A 23,186-nucleotide genomic window follows, 5' to 3' on the forward strand; every position below is an offset into this window, starting at 1 on the left:
TGTCAGGATAATTAGAGCCAGTATAAGTAGTTCTCGTTCTGTAACCTAAAATCTACTACAAAAGTAGACACCAAGATACCAAAATCTTTCATGCTTAAAGGCAAATGTATTCAGTTCCTTTCCATGAAGAACATAGTAAGGTATCTTATACGCTTATTTCTTTTCCAAGTCAAGTTTGGGACAACCTTTGAGGATCCACTCACGCTCCATGGTGAGCCACCTTGTACCATGTTCTGGTAAGTATCTTACATAGGGGGAGAAAGGAATATTCCTGCTGACCTACAGATTAGTCAAGGGGGAGTGTGCTGGGAGAAGGGTCAATGTCCACTGTCTCTTCCGTTGCCGTCAAGGTCATGGTGGGGCTGTTATCCACTTGTACCAACAGATGCCTACAGAAGCCATTCAGATACGCCATGGCAGGAAGGAAGGCATGGGAGAAGAGGGAGAAGAGGACGAAGAGGAGAGACTTGCTATCCTATGATGGAGTGAAAGGCTGCTGGCTGGAAAAGCCAGGAATAAGGAAGTGAAGTCATCCTCTTTAGGATGCCATACCAAGCAGAAAGCCTCCGAAAAATCCACCAGTCACTAGAACATTCTTCTTCACAAACGACACCACCTAGGAACAGAAGATAGCACAAGGGATTACTTTGCTGAGGATATTATTAGGAAGCAGGACGCAGATCAGAAGGTGAGATGACATGTCTTTGGGTAAGGTAGTGGCGGGGCGCTAGCGCGCAGTGATCACATTCAAGGCATGCTCTGCAGGCGGGACTTTGCAAAGAGAGAAGGCACCACACGTTCCTCCCGCCCGCGCGTCTTTCCATCTATCCGTACACCCTCCTCCGAGGCCTTATTTTCTCACATCCCTACAGCTCCCCATGCACGTGCTCTATCGACCTCCACCCCAAGTGCTAGCGTAGAAAAGGATTCACGAGGGGAACACACCCTGTAGCGTGGCCTACTGGTTTCCTGAACTTAAGTACAGGGGTTCATCTCCCTGACCCCACCCCGACCTTTCCCACTCCACCACCCAGCCTCCTGGGACCCTCAAGCCCCCTCATTCCCACTGGGCCTGTGTCTTCACTCCTCCCCAACTTGGCTGGAACTATATTTCCCTATTTGACGCACTGTCTCTTGCCATCTACCCTCAGGAGGAATGAAAAAAATCATACAATTTCCCGACATAACTTCATTCATCATCTCTACTCATTCCTCAACTTGCTACACCTTGGCTCTCAACTCCACCACCCGACTGTAACTGTTCTCGCAGAAATCACCAATGGCCTCCTTGCTGCTAAACACTGACCTGAACATTTCCATTTCCTGCCCCCCACATACGACTACGGGCTCTCAGGGGGAACCAGCCACTCTCCCTGGGTCCTGTGAGAGGGCCAGGCCACAAAGAGGGATACTACAAACATTTGTGGAATGAACCAATTCCAAACCTTCTGGTTAGTTTATAATAAGTGCCCACTGTAAGGCAACAGTTGGTTCTAATCAAACATTAACCTTATACTTTTTATTACATTCCTGTATCATTAAAGAAGTTTTCAACAATCATGTATTACTTCTGTAAATGTCTGAAAAATAAAAAAAAATTTGAAGTGAGAGGAGTGTAAGTTTCATAACCTTGAGCTTGAGGAGGGAGGGGAGGGAGGGAGGGAGGGAGGAGGAAGGGCTTATCTAAGTGCACAAATGCCGCATTCCACTCTGGACAATGGACAGCTTTTTTTATAAAAAATTTATTTATTTGAGGGGTTTTTTGTTCTTCTTTTTGAACTTTTCCATTTTACTATACTTTACTGAGGTATAATTTACATAAAGTAAGATGTGCTCATTTTTTCATTGCAGTGTAGCTGATTTACAATGTTGTGCTTATTTCTGCTGTGCAGCAAAGTGATTCCGTTCTACACGTATATGCGTTCTTTTTCATATTCTTTCCCATGATGGTTTATCACAGGAGATTGAATAGAGTTCCCTGTGCTCTACAGTAGGATTTCGTTCTTTTATATGGCTGAGTAGTATTCTGGCAATGGACACCTTTGGCTGAGCATTCACCACCACACCGAATCCTCTTTTTCTTGTTTGTTTCTTCTTTAAAGGGAATGTCAATTTTTTAAAAAAATATATTTATTTATTTGGTTGCGCCAGGTTGTTAGTTGTGGCATGTGGGATCTTTTTTTTTTTTTTTTTTTTTTTTAGTTGTGGGATCTCTTAGTTGCGGCACGTGGGATCTAGTTCCCTGACCAGGGATTGAACCCAGGCCCTCTGCACTGGGAGCGCGGAGTCTTAGCCGCCGGACCAGGGAAGGCCCTCTGCTAAGTCATCTACCACTCGTCCATCTGCTTTCCAACTTGCAAACATTTGCTAATATTTGTTGTCTCCTGGTATTCCCTTCCTGTTCTCTTGGTCCTTGTAGGTTTAACCAGGCACCTTCCGGACACCTTGATCCTGGTTTATTTCTCCCCGGTTAAGTGCACTTATATCTTTGGGACATTTGACATTTTTCCAAAGGTAATAAAGAAGTAACAAAATACATCATTTTAAAAAAGAAGCCCTTCTCCTGTCCCTCCAGTATAATCTGACCTGATTTTATGCCTTAGATCAGAGGTAGCAAACTACAGCCCATGGGCCAAATCTAGCCAGTCACCTATTTTTAAATAAACGTTCATTGCAACACAGCCACACCCACCTGCCTACGCCTCGTCTATGGCTGTTTTCATGGTACACACTGGAGTTCAGTAGTTGTGACAGAGATCACAATGCCTACAGAGATGCCAACATGTACCACCTGGCCCTTTACCAGAAAAGCTTGTCCACCCCTGGGCTACACATTCTGGACATTTCAGAGAAGTGTGTGTATGGAGACAAAAATGTGACTCAAAATGATCAGAGTGGCTGTAAAAGGTACACGCTCCTCCTCCTCACTTGCTGCTCCCAGCCCAACAAGAACTTGTTCAAGCGTTGCTCAAAGCACATATGTGCCCGTAGCACTTTGCACTCCCTCAGCAATAAAAGTCACCAAACCTACGGGTCCTTGGTCCTTGTAGGTTTAAGCTTTTAAAATGCCGCTGAGGTGAGGATATTCCACCTGAGGCTGACGTACTGGTGTGTCTACCCCAGTTTTGTGCACACAGAGCTGTCTGCACCCTTCACACACCGCACAGGAACCAAACAAGTCTCACCTCCTCTGCTTTGCTTTTGACCTCCGTAGGTATCTGGTTGCTGTTGCGGATCTTCAGCTGCTCCTTGGCTTTCTTCACGTCCTTCTCTACCCGCTGCCAATCCACTTTGATGTAGCCGGTATGGTTGGCGACCTTTAGTTGAAAAGACAACAGCAAGAAAGGAGAAACACGGGATAAATCACTGAAATATGTTACCAAAAATCCTTCTGAGTTCCTGTCTTTGGAGGTATTTGCCATCCGGTTTTTTGTATTACAATGACCTTCACTCCACAGCTACTCAGCGCCCATCCTATGCCCAAGGCCCTATGCCTGGCAACAGAAACCCACACACTGGCCTTCAAAGACTGCCGGCAACTCCTTTACTTTAGTTATACTCTTACCCATCTCTATAAAATGTTAAGTTAGCTTAAAAAAATTAAATGGTAAATGAAAATCAGAACTGGAAGTCAAGATGTAAGGTAAAGAAACCTCAAAGGCTACGTAAGCCTGAGTCTCTCTACAATGTGAACAGGGCCAGGGTGTCACGTGGCAATCACCGCTGCTCGGAAAGAAACCACAGAGACTTGTCATGAGCTAGCTCCGCTCCCGTAAGGGGGAAGCACACCCAAACACGCCCACAGAGCACGCCTCCTTCCCCTGCTCCAGACAGCAGGCGCGCACACACACGCTCAGCGAGAAGGATTTCATAAAGCACGTGCGAACAGGGTAAAACTCATTCACACCTGGAGTTTCCTGGCGGATTAGGGTCACCCAGGGAACGAAGAGACTGATTCGGCATCAGTCAGCCCTCCATGTGTATCACTTCTCTCCTCCAAATTTCTGATACGATAAGTCACATCTCCCCGGACAGCTCAAAACACCGGAAACGGCAATTCCCCTCCTCTGTCTGTAGCCAGCTCCCCCCGGCGCTGTCGCGCTCCCTCTGGTCTCTCTTTTAGTTAACAGCACCAGCCAGCTAATCAGTCACCCAAAGCAGGCTGCAGAAAATCTCTGCAATATAGCTAATAAACGAAACAGTAATACTTATAAAAAGTGAAATTCTTCTCGAGATCAGTAAGGAAAAAAAACCCATTTGAAAAACGGGTAAAGGCAACTCACAAAAGAAAGTGGCCAACGAAAGGGAAAAGTTCAACTTCACAAGTAATCAAGGAAATTAACGCTCAAATTCATGAGTTACTAGACTTTTTTTTATCAGATTGGAGATGATTAAAATACTGAAAATATACAGTGTTGGTAAGGATGTGGGAAACGGACGCTCCCATCACACCCTTACTGCGAGTGTTTACGAGCAGCCTTTTGGGAGAGCCGTCTGGCATCATCCGCCAACACTGAAACTGCACGTGCCATTATGCTATACCCAGAAGGGCAGCTCTTGTCACAGCAGCTTTACTGGAAATAAACCAAATGTCCGTCCACACATGAATGAATAAGCAAATTGTGTCATGTTCACACAACAAGACGTTGCTCAGTACTAAAAAGAACAGACTACTTGCAGCAGCAACATAACAATCTCAAAAATCGTACGCCACATTCAAGTTCCGATTCTGTAACTCCACCCTGTCTCTCCCCCAGGACGAATTACACTGAACAGCTACTTGGGGGCTCCGAAGAAAACAAGAGCATCTCACCGGAGAAGCCCAGAGCCCTGTACTTCCCATATTTGCTAAGGTATCACCTGGCCTAGACTTCGGGCAGGACTCAGAAACATTCTGACAAAATTCAACACACATTCCTGTAAAAGCTCTTGGAAAAACAGAAACAGGGAGAACTTCCTCAACTTGATAAAGAGCATCTACAAACATACAGCTAACGTCAATCATACTTACTGGTGAAAGACTGAATACTTTCATCCAATGTTAACAAAAAGGCCAGGATGTCTACTGTCTCTATTCCTATTCAACACTGTACTGGAAATGAAGTCGTAGTGCAACGAGGAAGAACATAAGGTAAGAAGCACCCAGATCAGAAAGGAAGAAGTCAAAATGTCACTATTTGTAGACATGTTTGTCTACATAATTTCAAAGAATCCAACAAAAAGCAAACAAAAACTCCTACACACAAAAAGCGAGTTTAGCTGGGCTGTACACTACAAGATAAACACACAAAATAACTTGTATTTCTATACGCTAGCAATTTGAATTGGAAATGGAAATGAAAGTTACGATTTTACAATAGCTGCAAAATAATCGAATAGGTACGAATGTAAACAAAAATCATATAGGATTTGTACACTGAAAACTACAAAATGTCTGTTGAAGAAACAACTCAAAGAGAAATGATTAAGCCAGAGTTATTGCAATCCCAATGCCAGCAAGATGTTTTATAGACATGTAAACAAGCTGGTTCTAAAAAGAACAGAGTTGGAGGAATCACACTACCTGATGTTACAGCAAATCAAGTCGGCGTGGCGCCGGGGAAGACATGCAGATTAGCAGGCAGCGGAAAACGTACAGAAACACACAACGCGACGTAAAAGCAAAAAGACCTGGACAGACAGTTCACCAAACAGGAGATCTGGACAGTAAACAAACACACGAAAAGATGTTCTACACCAGTAGTTGTGTCACTCTGAGGCCAACTGGGAGACAGCTTTAGGGCTCAGGGTGAGGGCCTGGGGAAAAGCACAAGAGCAACTAAAGCTCTTACAAGGTATCGAGGAATAAAACTGAACCACGGATGGACAAGATCTACATGGAAAAAATAATACAAGTCTAGGCAAAGACATTAAAGAAGACCCAACTAAATGGAGAGAAAGCCTGTGTTCACAGCTGGACGACACAGTATCATAAAAGATACGAATTCTCCCCCAATTTATCTATATGGTTCCCATGCAATTCCAGTCAAACATTTTTCTTCCTACCTTTCTTCCCCTCTTTTGGGGTGCACCGTGCAGCACACGGGATCTTAGTTCCCCGACCAGGGATCAAACCCGCACCCCCTGCAATAGCAGCGTGGACGGAGTCTTAACCACTGGACTGCCAGGGAAGTCCCCCAATCAAAATTTAAACAGAATCTTTGAAAGGAATTGACAAGCCTGTTCTAAAATTTAGATGGAGGAGCAAAAGTACAAAAGCAGCCATACGATCCTGAAGACTACGAGGAGGAACCTGTCTTGCCAGCCATCAAGGCTCAGTAGATATACAGAAAGTAGAGTCAGAGCCACACATATATGAACTTGGACATATGATAAAGGCAACTGTACAAATATTGAGAAAAGGAAGACTTATTCACTAAATGCTGCTGGGACGACAATCCGGATGAAAGAAAGGACACTGGATCCTTCTGACAAACCACACCCCTGATCTCCCGACATCGTGAATACCCTGGAGACGGGGCACAGACCCCCATGTCCCACCTGCACTGCACCCCTTGCACATCTGACCCAAGCAATCCCAGAATCCCAGCGCGAGGGTCCTTCCTGGAGATTACTCTAATGCCCGTTACTTCTGTCAGTCAGAACCCACAAAAGAAACAGAGGGTGCACTCGGATTAATGCATTGCAAGGCAATATGCATACGATTCACAGCGATTTCAAAGCAATACTCAGGGAAACCACAGGGACAGAACAGGGCTGTGGGTCTAGTGCAAGAGAGCTGTCACTGCACTTGCATCTGAAGGGGTGCGAGGAAGGAAAGGTGGCTGCAACCCAGAAGGCAACGGGAGGGGTGAGGAGGGGCCTGTCTGCTAACAGCCACAGGGAGGGAGCCAAGCAGCTACACAGGGAACGGGTCTGGGGGCAGCTGCTGGTGCCTTGCTAGTCACAAGCAGGATGCTGTGGAGTTCCCAGGCCTGGGCAGGAAAGGGCGGGCAGCTCGCACCATGTTTCTGAAACAAGGGCGCTTGGAGCACCGAGGCCGCAAGGGGAGCCGAGACCCGAGTGAGGGAGGGGAGGGAGAGGCCTGGACCCGCCCCAGCTCCCTGCTCACCCAGCTCCAGTCACCTCTGGCTAGAACCCCCTGAGGCTGCCAGCCCAAGCGCCCACCCTCCCCTCCGCGAACTGCTGATGCACAGAAACTGAGATGATAAAAAAAGGATGCTGTACCACACCCGCCCCGGCCCACCAGTCATGAGTGGGCCTCTTCTGGCCTCTTCACACGCTTCATTTTCACCTGACACATCTGGAAAACTCACTCAAATTGTGATTCTAACGTGGGACCACCTTGCTAAAATGAGGGTTGCTACCTTCGAGAGGGGACAAAGAGCTGCGGATCCGGACACTCCAGCTTGGCTGCACCTCAGAATCACCTGCAACTTTAAAAATATTCCGATATACAAGCAGGCCTACCGTCCGTGAAATCAGACAGAGGTGGGGGGCAGGCGCCAAGCATCAGCGTTTTATAAAATTCCCAGGTGATTCCAGTGCGGAGTCAAGTTTGCAAACCAACTGTACACAGACAGCAGCCTCGGGGAACCAGCAGCCAGTGGCTCAAAAACAAACTCCACGCCAAGGGCCAGCAGAGGCCATCTGACCAGTGTCATTTAGACCTCATGTCTCTCATCGACTTAGTGTCTAAGAATAAATCATGTCACAGGGCACTTGCATCACACCTGGGATTTCTGAAATCACACTTGCTTCCTATTTCAAGCGGTCTTGAAAATCGTGGAAGGGAGCTACGGTAAGGAATAGGCACGTGTCCCCATGTTATAAATGACAAAGTGTAATCCACCTAGTAACTGAAGAAGTCTGACTCAAAAGGTTACTAGCATTTCAAAAGGTGCGTGAAACTGTCTAAAGTAAAAGAGCCCGGACTGTGTGTGAGGACGGCCAGGAAAAGACTCCACGTACAGACCTGCAGCAGGAAAAATCCACCTCCCAGAGCTGTGGCCGCCAACCTTCCAACCTTCTGGAATATGAAACCAGTGCACCTACAAAAACCAAGTTAACAAGCTGTCAGACAAACACAAGCATGGACTTCTAGCAACATGCAGAGCCTACTTACCTTGGGGTGCTCCACTCCTTCCTACTCCAGGCACATACAGCCTGTCCCTCCAGAACAAGGAAACGGCAGAGGCTCCGGCCTCAGAAAGACGCTAACTCAGATCTTAGCTCCACTACTCACTTCATTTCGTGGTCTTGAGCAAATCCCTTAAGCTCCCAAGCCGTGTGTTTACAAGATGACTCTGCTACGCTGTGGAGAATGGATGAACAAAGGAAAGGATAAAGTAGAGACTCGGGTCGGCGATATGAAAGGGAAATGGCGGCAGGGAGGGGGCAGCCCTGAGAACTCCTGGTGAAGTGAGCGAACCCATGACCGCGTGTGAGGCCAGAGTGGCCGCTCGGGACGAGGGACTGGCTCTCAGCGCCATCACTGTTAGAGCTTCTTCTCTGGTTCCCTGGCCTCCATTTAGCCCCCTGGAGTCTATTCTCAACGTATGGTCCTTCTAAAACAAGGGCCAGCAAACATACCATGGCGGGGGAGCCCAGCTGGCCTGCTGCCTCTGTCTGTAAACCAGGTTTCACAGGCGCACGGCCACACCAACTCCTGACATACTGTCCACAGCCGCTTTCTCACTACAACAGCAGAGCTGAGCAGGTGACTAGCAAGGCCTAAAACACTTACCCCATGGCTCTGGACAGGCAACTCTGCCCTGAAGATGGCTTATAAAGCCCTACACTCACATCTAGGCTCCATTCACCTCTCTGCCCCCATTTTCTACCACCTGCTGCTTGGTACACTTCAGTAGGAGAAAAAATATATCAATATCAATAAAACATTGCCTGGAGGGCCTCACAAGGATTTTTAAATGTTTTTAAACCGAAGCTATAGGTGTATCTCAGAAGGGTCTCCTAAACTGGAGGAGTGCTAGAACTAGTAAATAAACTGTAGGACCCATCTTAATTCTTAAATGTGATTATAAGCGGAAGTAAACTGCCTGTGTCCTGTATCCACTGGCCCTAAGTCCCTCACGTGAAGGCATTGACGGACATTTTGCAGCTAAGATTCATTCAAGATAAAGGCAACCAACTGGATCGTTAACTAGCTCTTATTTCTCCAATCTTTTTTTCAAAAACCTAACATGGATAAAGGTGTTTTTCCCCTCCAAAGAAATCTGGGAGAAAAAAATGAAGTATATATAAACTCCAGCAATTTTCTTCTCAGTCTCTTTTAATTTTACCTTTAAAATTAGTTCTATAGAGTAAGGTACAGAACACATGTGGAATTTTTTTAAAGCCATGTGTAAATGTGTCCCAGAACAAGAATCAAGACTCAATTACATAAGAATAAAAAAGATATCTAGCACCCAATAAGGTAAAATTCACAATACTACCATCCCACTAAAAACTACCAGAGGTGGGCAAAGCAGGAAAACAGACCCATAATGATGAAAAATGAAATCAACTGAAAGCAACCTAGAAATGGCACAAATGACAGAATGCTGACAAAAACATCAAAAGTTATTATGATTGTATTCCATGTTCAAGAAGCTGGAGGAAAGATTCCACATAATAAGTAGGGACAAGGAACATATTTTAAAAGGATACAAATCAAACTTCTACAGATGAAAACTATATGTCTGAGATGAACACATACTTGATAGAACTAACAGCAGTTTAGATACTGTAGAAGTAAAGATTAGTAAACATGACATAGCAATAAAAACTATCAAAATGAAACAGAAAAATACATGAACGTGGTTGTAATATTGAACAACAGTTATACAATGGGGAAAACTGCAGGATGGGCTCTCTGGATCTTTTTATTTTTCTTGCATTTTAAAAAATTTATTTATTTATTTTTATTTATTTTTGGCTGCATTAGGTCTTCACCGCTGCGCGCGGACTTTCTCTAGTGGCGGTAAGCAGGGGCTACTCCTTGTTGCGGTGCACGGGCTTCTCATTGCGGTGGCTTCTCTTGTTGTAGAGCACGGGCTCTAGGCACGCAGGCTTCAGTAGTTGTGGCTCACGGGCTCTAGAGCGCAGGCTCGGTCGTTGTGGTGCACAGGCTCTCTGGATTATTTTTAACAAGTACCTGTGAATCTACAGTTATCTCAAAATAAAGTTAAAAAAATAAACAGTGTCAGTGAACTACAGGAAAATTTCAAGCAGTGTAATATGTCTAACTAGAACTGTTGAAGGATAGAAAATATTTGAATAAATAATGAGAAAATATTCTAAATTTGATGAAAACTGTAAATTGATAGATCTAAACAGCTTAATGAACTCAAAACACAAAACAAATGATAAATATCTTAAAAGCAGCCTGAAAGACGGGGGGAGGGACATATTAGGTACAGAGGAATAAAATTCAGAGATAGCACATTTCTCATAGAAAATAATGCAAGACAAAAGATAATGAACATTTTTAAAGTACTGGGGGAAGAAACAACCCTGTCAATCTAGAATTTTATACCCAGTAAAAATATCTTTCAAAAAACAAAGATGAAATGAAGACCTTTCTCAGATATACAAAAGCTGAAAAATAAATCATCACCAGCAGCCCAAAAATACAAAGAATGTTAAAAGTGGAGGAAAATGATACCAGATGGAAATCTGGATACACACAAAAGCATGATGAGCACAAGAAATAAACTATAAGGGTAAATATGAAAGGTTTCATTTTCATTATTTAAAAATATAAGAATTAAGTATTTAATGAAAAACTGTAAAAGTTAAATGTATTTCTCAATGTAAACCAAGGGTAAAAGGGTAAAATGGAAGTATACTGTTTTATTTTTTTAAACATTTTTTTGATGTGGACCATTCTTGAAGTCATTATTGAATTTGTTACAATACTGCTTCTGATTTATGTTTTTGGTTTTTTGACTGTGAGGCATGTGGGATCCTAGCTCCCTGACCAGGGATGGTACCTACACCCCCTGCATTGGAAGGCAGAGTCTTAACCACTGGACCACCAGGGAAGTCCCAGAAGTATACTGCTGTAAGAGCATTACACTCTACCTGAAGTGGTATATCTCTTGATGATAGACTGTGATAAGTAAAAGATACATCCTATAAACCCTAAAGCAACCATTAAAATTACACAATTAAGAGACATAGGTAATAAACCAAGAAGGGGCATAAACAGAATTATGAAAAATATGTGATTCAAGCAACAAAAGAACAAAAGAGAACGAATAAACTGGACTTCATCAAAATTAAAAACTTTTGTCCATCAAAGGACATTATCAAGAAAGTGGAAAGACAACTTAAAGAATAGAAGAAAATATCTGCAATCATGTCTGGTAAGAATCTAATATCAAAAACATATAAAAAATTCTTACAACTCAAGAACAGAAAGACAAACCACTCAATTTCTCCAAAGCAGACGTACAGACGGCCGACAAACACATGAAAGATGCTCAGCATCGTCAGTCCCCACCTCACACCCATGTCATGGCCACTAAGATGGCTATAATCAAATGGGGTTTTTTTGTTTTTTTTGTTTTTTTGTTTTGTTTTGTTTTGTTTTGTTTTTTTGCGGTACGCGGGCCTCTCACTGTTGTGGCCTCTCCCGTTGTGGAGCACAGGCTCCGGACGCGCAGGCGCAGCGGCCACGGCTCACGGGCCCAGCCGCTCCGCGGCATGTGGGATCCTCCCGGACCGGGGCACGAACCCGCGTCCCCTGCATCGGCAGGCGGGCTCTCAACCACTGCGCCACCAGGGAAGCCCTAAAATGTTTTTTTGACGAAAATAATAAGTGTTGGTGAGATGTAGCCTTGACAAGGAAAGAAGTCCTGACACACACTGCAACGTGAATGAACATCAAAAACACGATGCTCTGGGGGCTTCCCTGGCAGCCCAGTGGTTAAGACACCCTGCTTCCACTGCAGGGGGCACAGGTTCAATCCCAGGTCGGGGAACTAAGTTCCCACATGCCACTCGGTGCGGTCCCAAACAAACCAAACCAAAACAAAACATGACACTCAGTGAAAGAAGCCAGACATACAAGGTCACATATTGTATGATTCTATTTATATAAAATATCCAGAATAGGTAAATCCATAGAAACAGAAAGCAGACAGATGGTTGCCAGGGGCTGGGGAGAGGGGAGAACGGGGAGTAAGTGCTCAGCGGGGATGGGGCTTTATTTGGGGTGATGAAAATGTTTTGAACCTAGAGAGAGGCAGTGGTTACACAAAGGTGTGAATGTACTAAATGCCACTGAATTATACACTTTAACATGGTTGGTTTCATGTTATGTAAATTTCACCTTAATTTTTTTTAAATATATATAACACATACGCGGTATACCTATTTTTATTACACACACGTATATCTGATCCAAAAAAAATAAAAGAACAGAACACCAAGATGGTAAATTTAAACCCAATGATAACAAAGATAAACTTAAAGGTAGATAGTCTAAGCACCCTAATTAAAATGAAAAGATTGTAAAATTGGATTAAAAAAAAGGCAGACCCACCTATATGCTGCCTATAAGAAACCCATTTTAAAGAACTGTTTTTTAAAAAATATTTATGTATGCATGTATGTATTTATCTTGGCTGCGCCAGGTCTTAGTTGCAGCACTGGGGATCTTCCTTGCAGCATGTTTAGCTGCAGCATGTGGGATCTTTAGTTGTGGCATGCAGACTTCTTAGCTGCAGCATGTGGGCTCTTAGTTGCGGCATGCGGTGCGAACTTCTTAGCTGTGGCATGCATGCAGGATCTAGCTCCCCGACCAGGGATCAAACCCGGGCCCCTTGAATTGGGAACACAGTCTTACCCACTGGACCACCAGGGAAGTCCCAAGAAACCCATTTTAAACATACAGACTCCACTTTCCTGAACTTTGCCCCATGTGCCTCTTCCTTTGGCTGATTTTGTTTTTAATATTTATTTATTTATTTATTTATTTATGCTTGTGTTGGGTCTTAGTTGCAACCCTTGGGATCCTTCATTGTGGCATGCGGGATCTTTCATTGCAGCACGCGGGCTTCTCTCTAGTAGTTGTGGCGCACGGGCTTAGTTGCTCCGCGGCATGTGGGATCTTCCCAGACCAGGGCTCCAACCCGTGTCCCCTGCATTGGCAGGCAGATTCTTAACCACTGCGCCACCAGGGAAGCCCTTGGCTGATTTTAATCTGTATCCTTTTGCTGTAAAACAATCGTAACCATGAGTATACCAGCTCTCAGTGAGTTCTGTGGATTCTCCTAGGGAGTTATCAAACATGATATGATGGGGGTCTTAGGGACCCCCAAACTCTGCAAACTAATAAGTGACTTTGGCAAGATTGCAATATACAGGATCAATATACAAAAATCAATTGCATTTCTTTTTTTTAACATCTTTATTGGAGTATAATTGCTTTACAATGGTGTGTTAGTTTCTGCTTTACAACAAAGTGAATTGGTTATACATATACATATGTTCCCATATCTCTTCCCTCTTGTGTCTATAATATAAGCAATGCACAATGAGAAAGTGAAATTTAAAAAGTAATAACATTTACAATAACATCAAAAATATGAAATATTTAGGGATAAATCTGATATAAGATGTGAAAGACCTGCCTACAAAGCATTGTTGAGAGAAATTAAAAGAAACCTAAACAGGGAATTCCCTGGCAGTCCAGTGGTTAGGACCCAGAGCTTTCACTGTTGAGGGTGTGGGTTCAATCCCTAGTCGGGGAACTAAGATCCTGTAAGCTGCGTGGTGCGGTCAAATGGAGAGATAAACCATGTTTGTGGATCAATGCAATCCCAGTTAAAATCTCACCAGGCTTTTTGTAGAAATCGGCAGCAAGCTGATTCTAAAATTCATATGAAAATGCTAAGTACCTAGAACAGTCAAATCAACTCTGAAAAGCAACAGAGTTGTAAGACTTACACTACCTGATTCATGACTTATTATAAAGTTACAGTAATCAAAGCGGTGTGATATTAGCGCCAAGACACACAAATCAGTTTAACAAAGAAGACATATAGTCAATTGATTTTCACCATTAAGTACAAAGGCAATTCAGTGTAGAGGAGTATAGTCTTTCAACATATCACGTGGGCACAATCAGATATCCATATGCCAAAAAAAGACCTTGGATTCCTACCTTACAACATATACAATAAGTAAACCAAAATGGATCATGGAAATAAATGAAAAATCTAAACCTATATACCATATAGAAGAAAACAAAGAAGAAAATCTTGGTGACCCTGGATTAGGCAAATATTGTCAGACATGACTCCAAAAGCTAGAGCTATAAAACAGAGAGTTGATAAATTGCATGTCAAGATTAAGAACTTCTGTTCTTTGAAAGACACTGTCAAGATAATAAGCTACAGAGTAGAAGAATATATTTGCAAATCACATATCTAAGACTTGTATCCAGAATACATAAAGAACTCTCACAACTCAGCAGTGAGAGAAAACCTCAATAAAAATATGCAGAAAATATCTAAACAGATACCTCACCAAAGACATATGGATAGCAAAAATAAGCTCATGAAAAGATACTCAACATCATTATTTATCAGGAAAATGTAAATTAAAACCACAATGAGATATCTCTTCACAGCCACTAGGATGGTTGTAACCAAAAAGACATTATGCCAGAAACAGACTGAAAGATACAGAAAACCAACTAGTGGTTACCAGTGGGGAGAGGGAAGGGGGAGGGGCATGAGATGGGGAGGAGAGTAAGAGGTACAAACTACTATGTATAGGGCTTCCCTGGTGGCGCAGTGGTTGAGAGTCCGCCTGCCGATGCAGGGGACACGGGTTCGTGCCCCGGTCCGGGAGGATCCCACATGCCGCGGAGTGGCTGGGCCCGTGAGCCATGGCTGCTGAGCCTGCGTGTCCAGAGCCTGTGCTCCGCAACGGGAGAGGCCACAACGGTGAGAGGCCCGCGTAACGCAAAAAAAAAAAAAAAAAAAAAAACAAAAAACTACTATGTATAAAATAGATAAGCAACAAGGAAGAAGGATATATTACACAGCACAGGGAAGTATAGCCATTATCTTATAGTAACTTTTAATGGAGTATAAAGCTGCAAAAATACTGAATCACTACACTGCACACCTGAAACTAATATAACACTGTAAATCAATTATACTTCAAAACATAAAGACACTATGCCAAGTGTTAGTCAGCAGGTAGAGAAACTGGAACCCTCACACGCTGCCAGGAGAGATGTAAGATGTGAGACAAGACTTTCGAAAACTGCTTGGCAGGGTCTTCAAAAGTTAAGACATTCAACTACTACGACTCAGCCTAACTCTTTCTAGATATTTACCCAAAAGAAATGAAAGTATATGTGTTCATACAAAGACTTGTACACAAATGTTAACAGCATTTTAGCCCCAAAGTGCAAACAAACCAATATTCATCAAAGGGGAATGGATAAACAAACTAGCTCAGCCGTACAGTGGACTGTATGCAATAAAAGGGAACGAGCTAGTGACACCCACAACAGCACAGATGAACCTCGAAATTCATATGCTCAGGGAAAGAAGCCAGACAAAAAAGAATACATACTGTATAATTCCATTTATATATAATTCTAGAAGATGCAAAGCGATCTATAGTGATAGAAAGTACTTACTATGTGGCCCTGGTCAAGTAAACCTTTCTAAGCCTTAGATTCTATTAAATGAGGTTAGATAATAACAATAACAATTTCAGAGTTGTGAGAAGGAAATGAGATACCTATATAAATATCTAAAATAGTACCTGGCATGTAGTAAACACTGACTATGTGTAACCATTAAATAGCACTTTAACATTATGTTTAGATGTATACTATTCATTAAGTGATCAATTTCACAAGTCAATGTATTTTCATTGGTTAAAAGAGATGGTTCCTATGACCCCAACACTGAGTCATGCAAAAAAGATACTGGACATCTTTTACATCACTTACCATCCAGTGACACCTCCAATTAACAGCTGGGTTGCCACGCTATACTTTTCAGCTGAAGGCCCAGATTCCTGCCCAAACAGCTTGCGCCACCATGGCTGCTTTTTAGCAAGTTCTGCAAGGTCCAGTGACTCAAAATTTCCCTCAAAGTTTCCTACAAGAATTAATATACTGAATAAGAAAAGTTACTTTCACAATAAATCACTAACATCCCTAACCTAGATTAAGAGATTTTTAAGGAAACAGAGACAGCTGTAATAAGGACATCTAAATATTAATTTATTTTAAAGAGTAAACTGACTCTGAAATTATGACTGGCAACTTTTGAAAATCAGAGTAAAATGAACAAATATCTCAGAGGGAAAAAAACCTAGATAATTTAGAATCGGTACTCTAGTTTTTCCCCTGAAATTTAAAAACAACCAAAAGGACCTAGGAAAAACTGGTAAATACTTAATAATGCATCCTAAATGAAATGTGTTTTCTTCATTTGCCTCTCCTTTTCAGGAGTAACTCAATACTATTCAAGAGCCCACAAATTCACAAATTCTCAGTACTATGTGTATCTCCATGATAATAAAGATAGGAGGTAACCCTGAGAAAACCATAATTCAAAAAGAGACATGTATCACAATGTTCACTGCAGCTCTATTTACAATAGCCGGGACGTGGAAGCAACCTAAGTGTCCATCGACAGATGAAGGGATAAAGAAGATGTGGCACATATACACAATGGAATATTACTCAGCCATAAAAAAGACAAAATTGAGTTATTTGTAGTGAGGTGGATGGACCTAGAGCCTGTCATACAGAGTGAAGTAAGTCAGAAAGAGAAAAACAAATACTGTATGCTAACTCACATATATGGAGTCTAAAAAAATGGTACTGATGAACCTAGTGGCAGGGCAGGATAGAGAACGGACTTGAGGACACAGGGAGGGGGAAGGGTAAGCTGGGACAAAGTGAGAGAGTGGCATGGACATATATACACTACCAAACGTAAAGTAGATAGCTAGTGGGAAGCAGCTGCATGGCACAGGGAGATCAGCTCGGTGCTTTGTGACCACCTAGAGGGGTGGGATAGAGAGGGTGGGAGGGAGGGAGACGCAAGAGGGAAGAGATATGGGAACATATGTATATGTATAACTGATTCCCTTTGTCATAAAGCAGAAACTAACACACCACTATAAAGCATTTACACTCCAATAAAAATGTTTAAAAAAGAGGTAACGTTTAATTGAGCTGTTACTATTTACCAGGCAATGTGCTAAGGAATAAACATGTATATATAATTAAATCCACAGAACAAAGTAGGTACAGAACAAGGTACTATTTATTAACTCCATTTTGTAATTAAGAAGTAGAGGCTCAGAGGGTGATTTATTTGCCCGAAAAGGGAAAGAGTTAACAAAATGTCTAATCCCTCTCTCTGTGGGAACATAAATGTAGTGAAAGAGGCAAAAGAACTCTACACTGTAAATGAGGAAACACTGCAGAGTTGCAATCTCAATCAAAAAGTAAGTTTTTATCTAGAAACTGAGAAGCTGGCTCTAAGATTTATATGGAAGTACAAAGGACCTAGAGTAGCATTCCAGTCACTATGGCTGTACAACAAATTACCCCAAAACTTCATTCACAGAGCAAAACAATCACTTTCTATGCTCCCAGACTCTATGGATCAGGAAGTCAGACAGGGTACAGCTCATCTCTGTTCCATGATGTCTGTGGCTTCAGCTGGAAGAATTACAGGCAGGCGTCTGGAATCATCTACTACATTCATACATACAAGCTGCCTTGCTCTGGGTTAGTTTGGGCTTCCTTACAGCATTGTGGCTAGGGTCAAGGGTGCCTGTCCCAAGAAAGGGAGTAAGAGAGCCAGGAAACTCAAGGGCTCAGCAGAAGCTATATTACCATTTAAGACCTAGCCTCCAAAGCCATGCAGTGTTACTTCCACTGTATTCTGTCACAACAGTCACAAACTTCCACTCAGATTCAAGAGGGAATATAGACCCCAGTACTCAGCAGGAGAAGTGTCAAAGTCACATGGGAAAAAACAGCATGTGGAATGGGGAGACATTGCTGCAATCACATAGGAAAATACAATGTGCCACCAGTGGCCAAAACAATTGTGGGGAAAAAAACAACAAAGTTCAAAGAATTTCAAGAATTCTTATAAAGCTACAGTAACACACAGGTAACTAATTTCAAGACTTATAAAAGTACCCTATTTGACACAGTGTAGAACTGACCTAAGCATATAAAAATATTTCAGTGGAAGAGAATATAGTCTAGAAGTAGATCTACACATACAATCATTTGATTTTCACATGGCACCAAAGTTATTCAATAGGGAAAGAAAGTCCTTTCAACAAATTGTGTTAGAGCTATTAGGTATGTGTACTAAACAAACAAACAAAAACCCCTCAATCCCTACTTTACACAATACACAAAATATAATTGAAGAATTAATTCAAGATGGACCATAGATACCAATTTAGCAAAACCAAAATATGGATGTTTAAGGAACTGGGCCTTCTATGACCTCACAAGTAGTTAAATGAAAATTTTTGTTCTAACGTAACCACAAAACATTACTGCTGTGTTGAAGAAGAAACTCCCTCCCTGGGTTAAAGAACATCACTGAAAACAAGAATGAGTTTTGAGTTTTGTTTTAATGTCATTTTAACAAGCTCCTTAGCTCAATAGAGGGCTCCATCCAAAAGGGATCAAATCAGAGACACTGAGTTCACCCAAAGTCACTCAGTCATTCAACACACACTGCTAAACCGACCAGTCAGCAGCCTTGCTTGTGAGCCCAGGAAAGCAATGATTACAGTATTATGTGATCATCAATATGATAAAGATTGAAATTCCTAATGTCAGCCTCAAAGTTTCTCCCAACAATTTCCTAGGTGCAAATATCTGAGCAACCTACACATTTTAACTAAATAAGGGCAGTCTGCTCTGCAGGAAAATAATTCCGTTGTGCACTCCAACACCTTTGAGTCACCTCAATTCAGGTGTGCTGATAAACGTTTTTTTCTTTTTTTTAAGATTTTTAAAAATCTGGACCATTTTCAAAGTTTTTATTGAATTTGTTACAATATTGCTTCTGTTTTATGCTTTGGCTTTTTGGCCGGGAGGCACGTGGGACCTTAGTTCCCCGATCAGGGATGGAACCTGCACCCCCTGCACTGGAAGGCGAAGGCGTAACCACTGGACCGCCAGTGAGGTCCCCAGGTAAACGTTTCACAAGCGCGGTGGGGTGGGGGGAGGGCTGACTAGTTAGTGTATACCAACATCCAGGGTGTGACGTCACTGAAGTGTGACAGCGCTGAACGCGGAGCTGGAAAGAGACAGGGCTTATTCATGCTACGTTATTTCCACCACACAGACACAACAGATGTCCATAACCTCAAGAATACAGATAATAACTAAACATGGCAAACAATAAGGAAGTAATGAATTTTGAGCATTTTCACTGTTTTTAACATACTTTATGTAATCTTAAATTTATATAATTGAGTTTTCGATAATGGTTCTGTGAGCCAGTACTGAACTGAACATAGCCTGAAGCATTCAAAGAAGTAGGATAAGAAGCACGACTGAAAGACGTGGTCCACTGTGTATTTTATTACAGGCTTTTTTTTTTTTTCCACGGACTCTTCCCTTCACTACGCGGACTAAATAGGCGATTTCCAAGAACCATACCACGTGTACTCTTTCAAAACCATCAATAGCGCAAGTAGAGGCGGCCTGCACGCGGAAAGACACCGGCCGTGTGTTTAAAATGACAGTCCAAAAGGACAAAGAAGCTGCCTTAGTCTCAAGGTGCCAGAGTGCTTCCGGGAACAGGGACAAAATGTCTCCAGGCCGAGGCTGTCGGGGGCGGGGCCGGAAGGCGGAGGGGCCCGGCCGAAGACAACACCGAGGGCAAGTTCGGCTCCAGCCCGGCCACTGACCTTGGCCGGACCTCGGAAGTGGCTGGGCCAAAGACGAGCCCCGGGCGCCCTCCCCGACCCTGCGGCGCTCGGGCCCCCCAGGTGCGCTGCTGGGCCTGGGAGGCGCGGAGCCCGTCCCCTTCCGGAGCCCGGGAAGTCAGCTCCTCGCGGCGCCACCGGCGCGCGCCCGTCCTTACCTTGACTGGTTGCGGCCATTTCAGCGAGCTTGTCTCGCGATGACAGCCGTAGGTGCTCGGTTCGGTACGACGCGGAGTGGCGCGCCGCCGTCGGCACTAGCTGGCTTCCGGCACGTGGGGTAGATGTTTCCATTCCCACGGCGGCGGCGGAAGAGGCGGGGCGGGGCGGGGCGGGGCGCGGGGCAGCTAGTCCCCTTCCCCGCGCGCAGCCGCTTCACAAGGCGCCAAGGGCGGTGTCATTAACCCCGCGGCCCCGCCCCCCCAGGCGCGTCGGAACGCGTGTGCGCGGAAGGCCTCTCGCGGAGGAGTTACCGCGCTGCACATAGTGTAGCTCGCAGCTCGCCTGGAAGGGGATTCCACGTGCGTGACTGCAGCGCGCCCTTTCCCCAGTGAAGAGTGCTTCACTCCTTACTTTACTAAAGGTAAAGAAAGCGGGCTTGTAGTGGTTGTTCATGTCAACGTTGAGCACGTGTTTATCAGTGCCCACTCTGTGCCCGACGCTGTGCGACTGGAAGAAGACATTTAAGAAACATCGCAGTCACAGTGACCGAGACGGGCTCAGAAAGGAAAGCGCTCGCTGCCCGCAGCGCCCGCCGAGCCCTTTAACCACGTGCCGCGGCGCACCTCCCCGCCCCAGCCCCAAGTATTCGCTGTTACTCCGTCTCAGTTCACGGCAACGCCACCTTTCCAAAACCCTTGCTGTTATTCTGAACTCCTCTTTCTCAAAGCGCACAAACCCAGTTCGTCAGCAACCAGCAGAAGCGCCACCTTCACAATGAATCCAGCCCTGCTCGCCACTCCACTGCTTCTGCCCCATCCCAAATCACAGTCGTTTCTCGCCCTCAGTTAACAGGTCACCTGCTCCTACCCTTGTACCACTAAAGCCTATCCTCTCCGCTGCGGCCAGAGCTCGCGACCCTCCCCTGCTCAGAACCCTACCATGGCTCCCTATAGCCCTCGGTGTATGAGCCACAGGCCCTTTACTAACATGTAAGCTTCTCAGGCACGCCTTCCATGACCATCCTCATTTAAAATTGCAGCCTGGTACACCCCTCCTTCCCCTTCTCCTACTTACTTTCCTTTTGGGCACAGTACTTATTTCACCTAACATACGTAAGGTATTCCTGTCTTTCAGGTATTGCTTACCGTTTCTCAGTTGTTTCTTTTTCACTGCTCTGCACCCAGTGCCTAAGACACTGTCTGGTTAGGACAAATGGGTAGTTGTGTGCTCTTTGGCAAACCATTAAGGTTTGCAACCATGCCACCATTAAGGTGGCAAACCACCTGCCCCTCAGGTGGTTCATCTGTACTCACTTTGCAGTCTTATTGTGAGGATTAAATCACATGATGTGTAAAGCACATGGCAGAGAATTATCACTCTGTATTGTGACTATGTATCTACCTTTTTGTCCCCGCCGCTGCAGCATGACTCCCAGAAGACAGGAACTGGATTTTATTCGTCTCTGAAGCGTGGACGTATAGCAAAAGGGTTAGGAGCAAGACTTCTGGAGCCAGATTAAATGGGTTTGAATGCTACAATTTACAAACTGTGTGACCATGGCCAAGTTGCCTAACCTCTCTGTGCTTCAGTTTCATCACCTGTACAATGAAGACAAGAATGCTTGCTGCATTAGAAAGCACTTAGAACGGTTCCTGGAATATATTACATGCCAGCTATTATCTCTGCACACTTGTGCCTGGCAGAGAGAAGGTCTCGGCAAATGTTTACCCAAGGGGCTTCTTCCTGATTCTTTCCAATCTGGACAATACCTTGCCAATGGCTCCCAAACACATTCCTATCCGTGCAAAAGTGGACTCTCCGTGATAACACTTCTTACAGAAACCCTGATCAAGGTTCTTATTAGCTCCTATACTTTGAGGCCTTTGGGAGGCTCTCATACTTCCTAATATACATTAAACTGAGTAGGTTCTCTGCTTGAGCTCAGCATGGCTATATTTTGATGTAAGGAGGTATAGCCTATACTCAGGCCAAATGTAAACAACCTTAAGAAGCATCAGGTAGCAACGATGCACGGGAAATAGATACGTGGATGCTGGGTAGTTATGAGTGCTCTGTAAGCAAATGAAGCCAAGAGAGATACCGCTAGTGCCGGTGGGGATAGAGAACTTACAGTGTCAAGGCGCTTGTCCAGATTTTTTTAAAAATAAATTTATTTATTTTATTTTTATTTATTTTGGCTGCATTGGGTCTGTTGCTGCACGCGCGCGGGCTTTCTCTAGCTGCGGCGAGCGGGGGCAACTTTTCGTTGCGGTGCGTGGGCCTCTCTCTGCAGTAGCTTCTCTTGTTGCGGAGCACAGGCTCTAGGTGCGTGGGCTTCAATAGTTGCGGCACGTGGGCTCAGTAGTTGTGGCTCGCGGGCTCTAGAGCGCAGGCTCAGTAGTTGTGGCTCACGGGCTTAGTTGCTCCACGGCATGTGGGATCTTTCCGGACCAGGGATCGAACCCGTGTCCCCTGCATTGGCAGGCGGACTCTCAACCACTGCGCCACCAGGGAAGCCCGCTTGTCCAGATTTGAGCTCATTAGAAGGTGAGATTTGAGCCAAGACTTGCAGGAGGTGTGGGAGTGGAAGCGTGTGGCGATCTGGGGAAAGGGGTTTCAGGTAGAGGAAACGGCAGATGCTAAGGTCCAGGTGCAAGGGTGTGCTCGGTGTTTTAAGGAAGAGCAAGGAGGCCAATAGCTGGAGTGAGAGGAAACCTTGGAGGTGGGGGGAAGGGACATGCAGATCATGGGGAAGACTCTAGGCCATGGTCAAAATGTAGGATTATACTGAGTGAGGTCAGAAGCCAGTGGAGGTTTCTGGGCAAAGAAGTAACTGGATCCGCTTTATGGTTTTCAAGGTCATTCATTGGTGTCTGTGAGGGGCAAGGGTAGAAGCAGGGAGACTATTAGAATGTTACTCTTGCTGGTGCAGGTGGATTCCAGAATCTTCTACAACATCTTTGGCGTCTCTTGCTGCTGCTGCTACTAAGAAAGACGGAGCGCACTAGGACTATGAACACAGATTGGAGCTCCTCTTCACCTTCGGCCCCCTCTTTCTTTTCCTC

The 23,186-nt window shown here is 44.2% G+C and overlaps 1 protein-coding gene across 10 annotated transcripts; it reads right to left on the minus strand.

Moving 5' to 3' along the window:
• Nucleotides 1-86: 86 nt before the first annotated feature.
• FUNDC2 (FUN14 domain containing 2) lies at nt 87-20,687 on the minus strand. 10 transcript variants are annotated; one of them, XM_067023628.1, is made up of 7 exons: nt 20,121-20,273; nt 15,986-16,136; nt 8,246-8,314; nt 7,976-8,051; nt 7,368-7,430; nt 3,186-3,317; nt 87-616 (listed from the first exon to the last, which is right to left on the minus strand). In XM_067023628.1, exons 1-7 carry the CDS (start codon nt 20,251-20,253, stop codon nt 539-541), a joined length of 702 nt encoding a protein of 233 aa, XP_066879729.1. In that variant the 5' UTR covers nt 20,254-20,273; the 3' UTR covers nt 87-538. The 10 variants fall into 10 exon arrangements, with proteins under 10 accessions (XP_066879729.1, XP_066879728.1, XP_066879727.1 ...); XM_067023627.1 differs by having other exon boundaries at nt 7,368-7,436; XM_067023626.1 differs by having other exon boundaries at nt 7,368-7,436; nt 7,972-8,051.
• Nucleotides 20,688-23,186: the final 2,499 nt, after the last annotated feature.

The sequence above is a fragment of the Kogia breviceps genome, chromosome X (genome assembly GCF_026419965.1).
Source record: "Kogia breviceps isolate mKogBre1 chromosome X, mKogBre1 haplotype 1, whole genome shotgun sequence".
Taxonomy (NCBI): Eukaryota; Metazoa; Chordata; class Mammalia; order Artiodactyla; family Physeteridae; genus Kogia; species Kogia breviceps.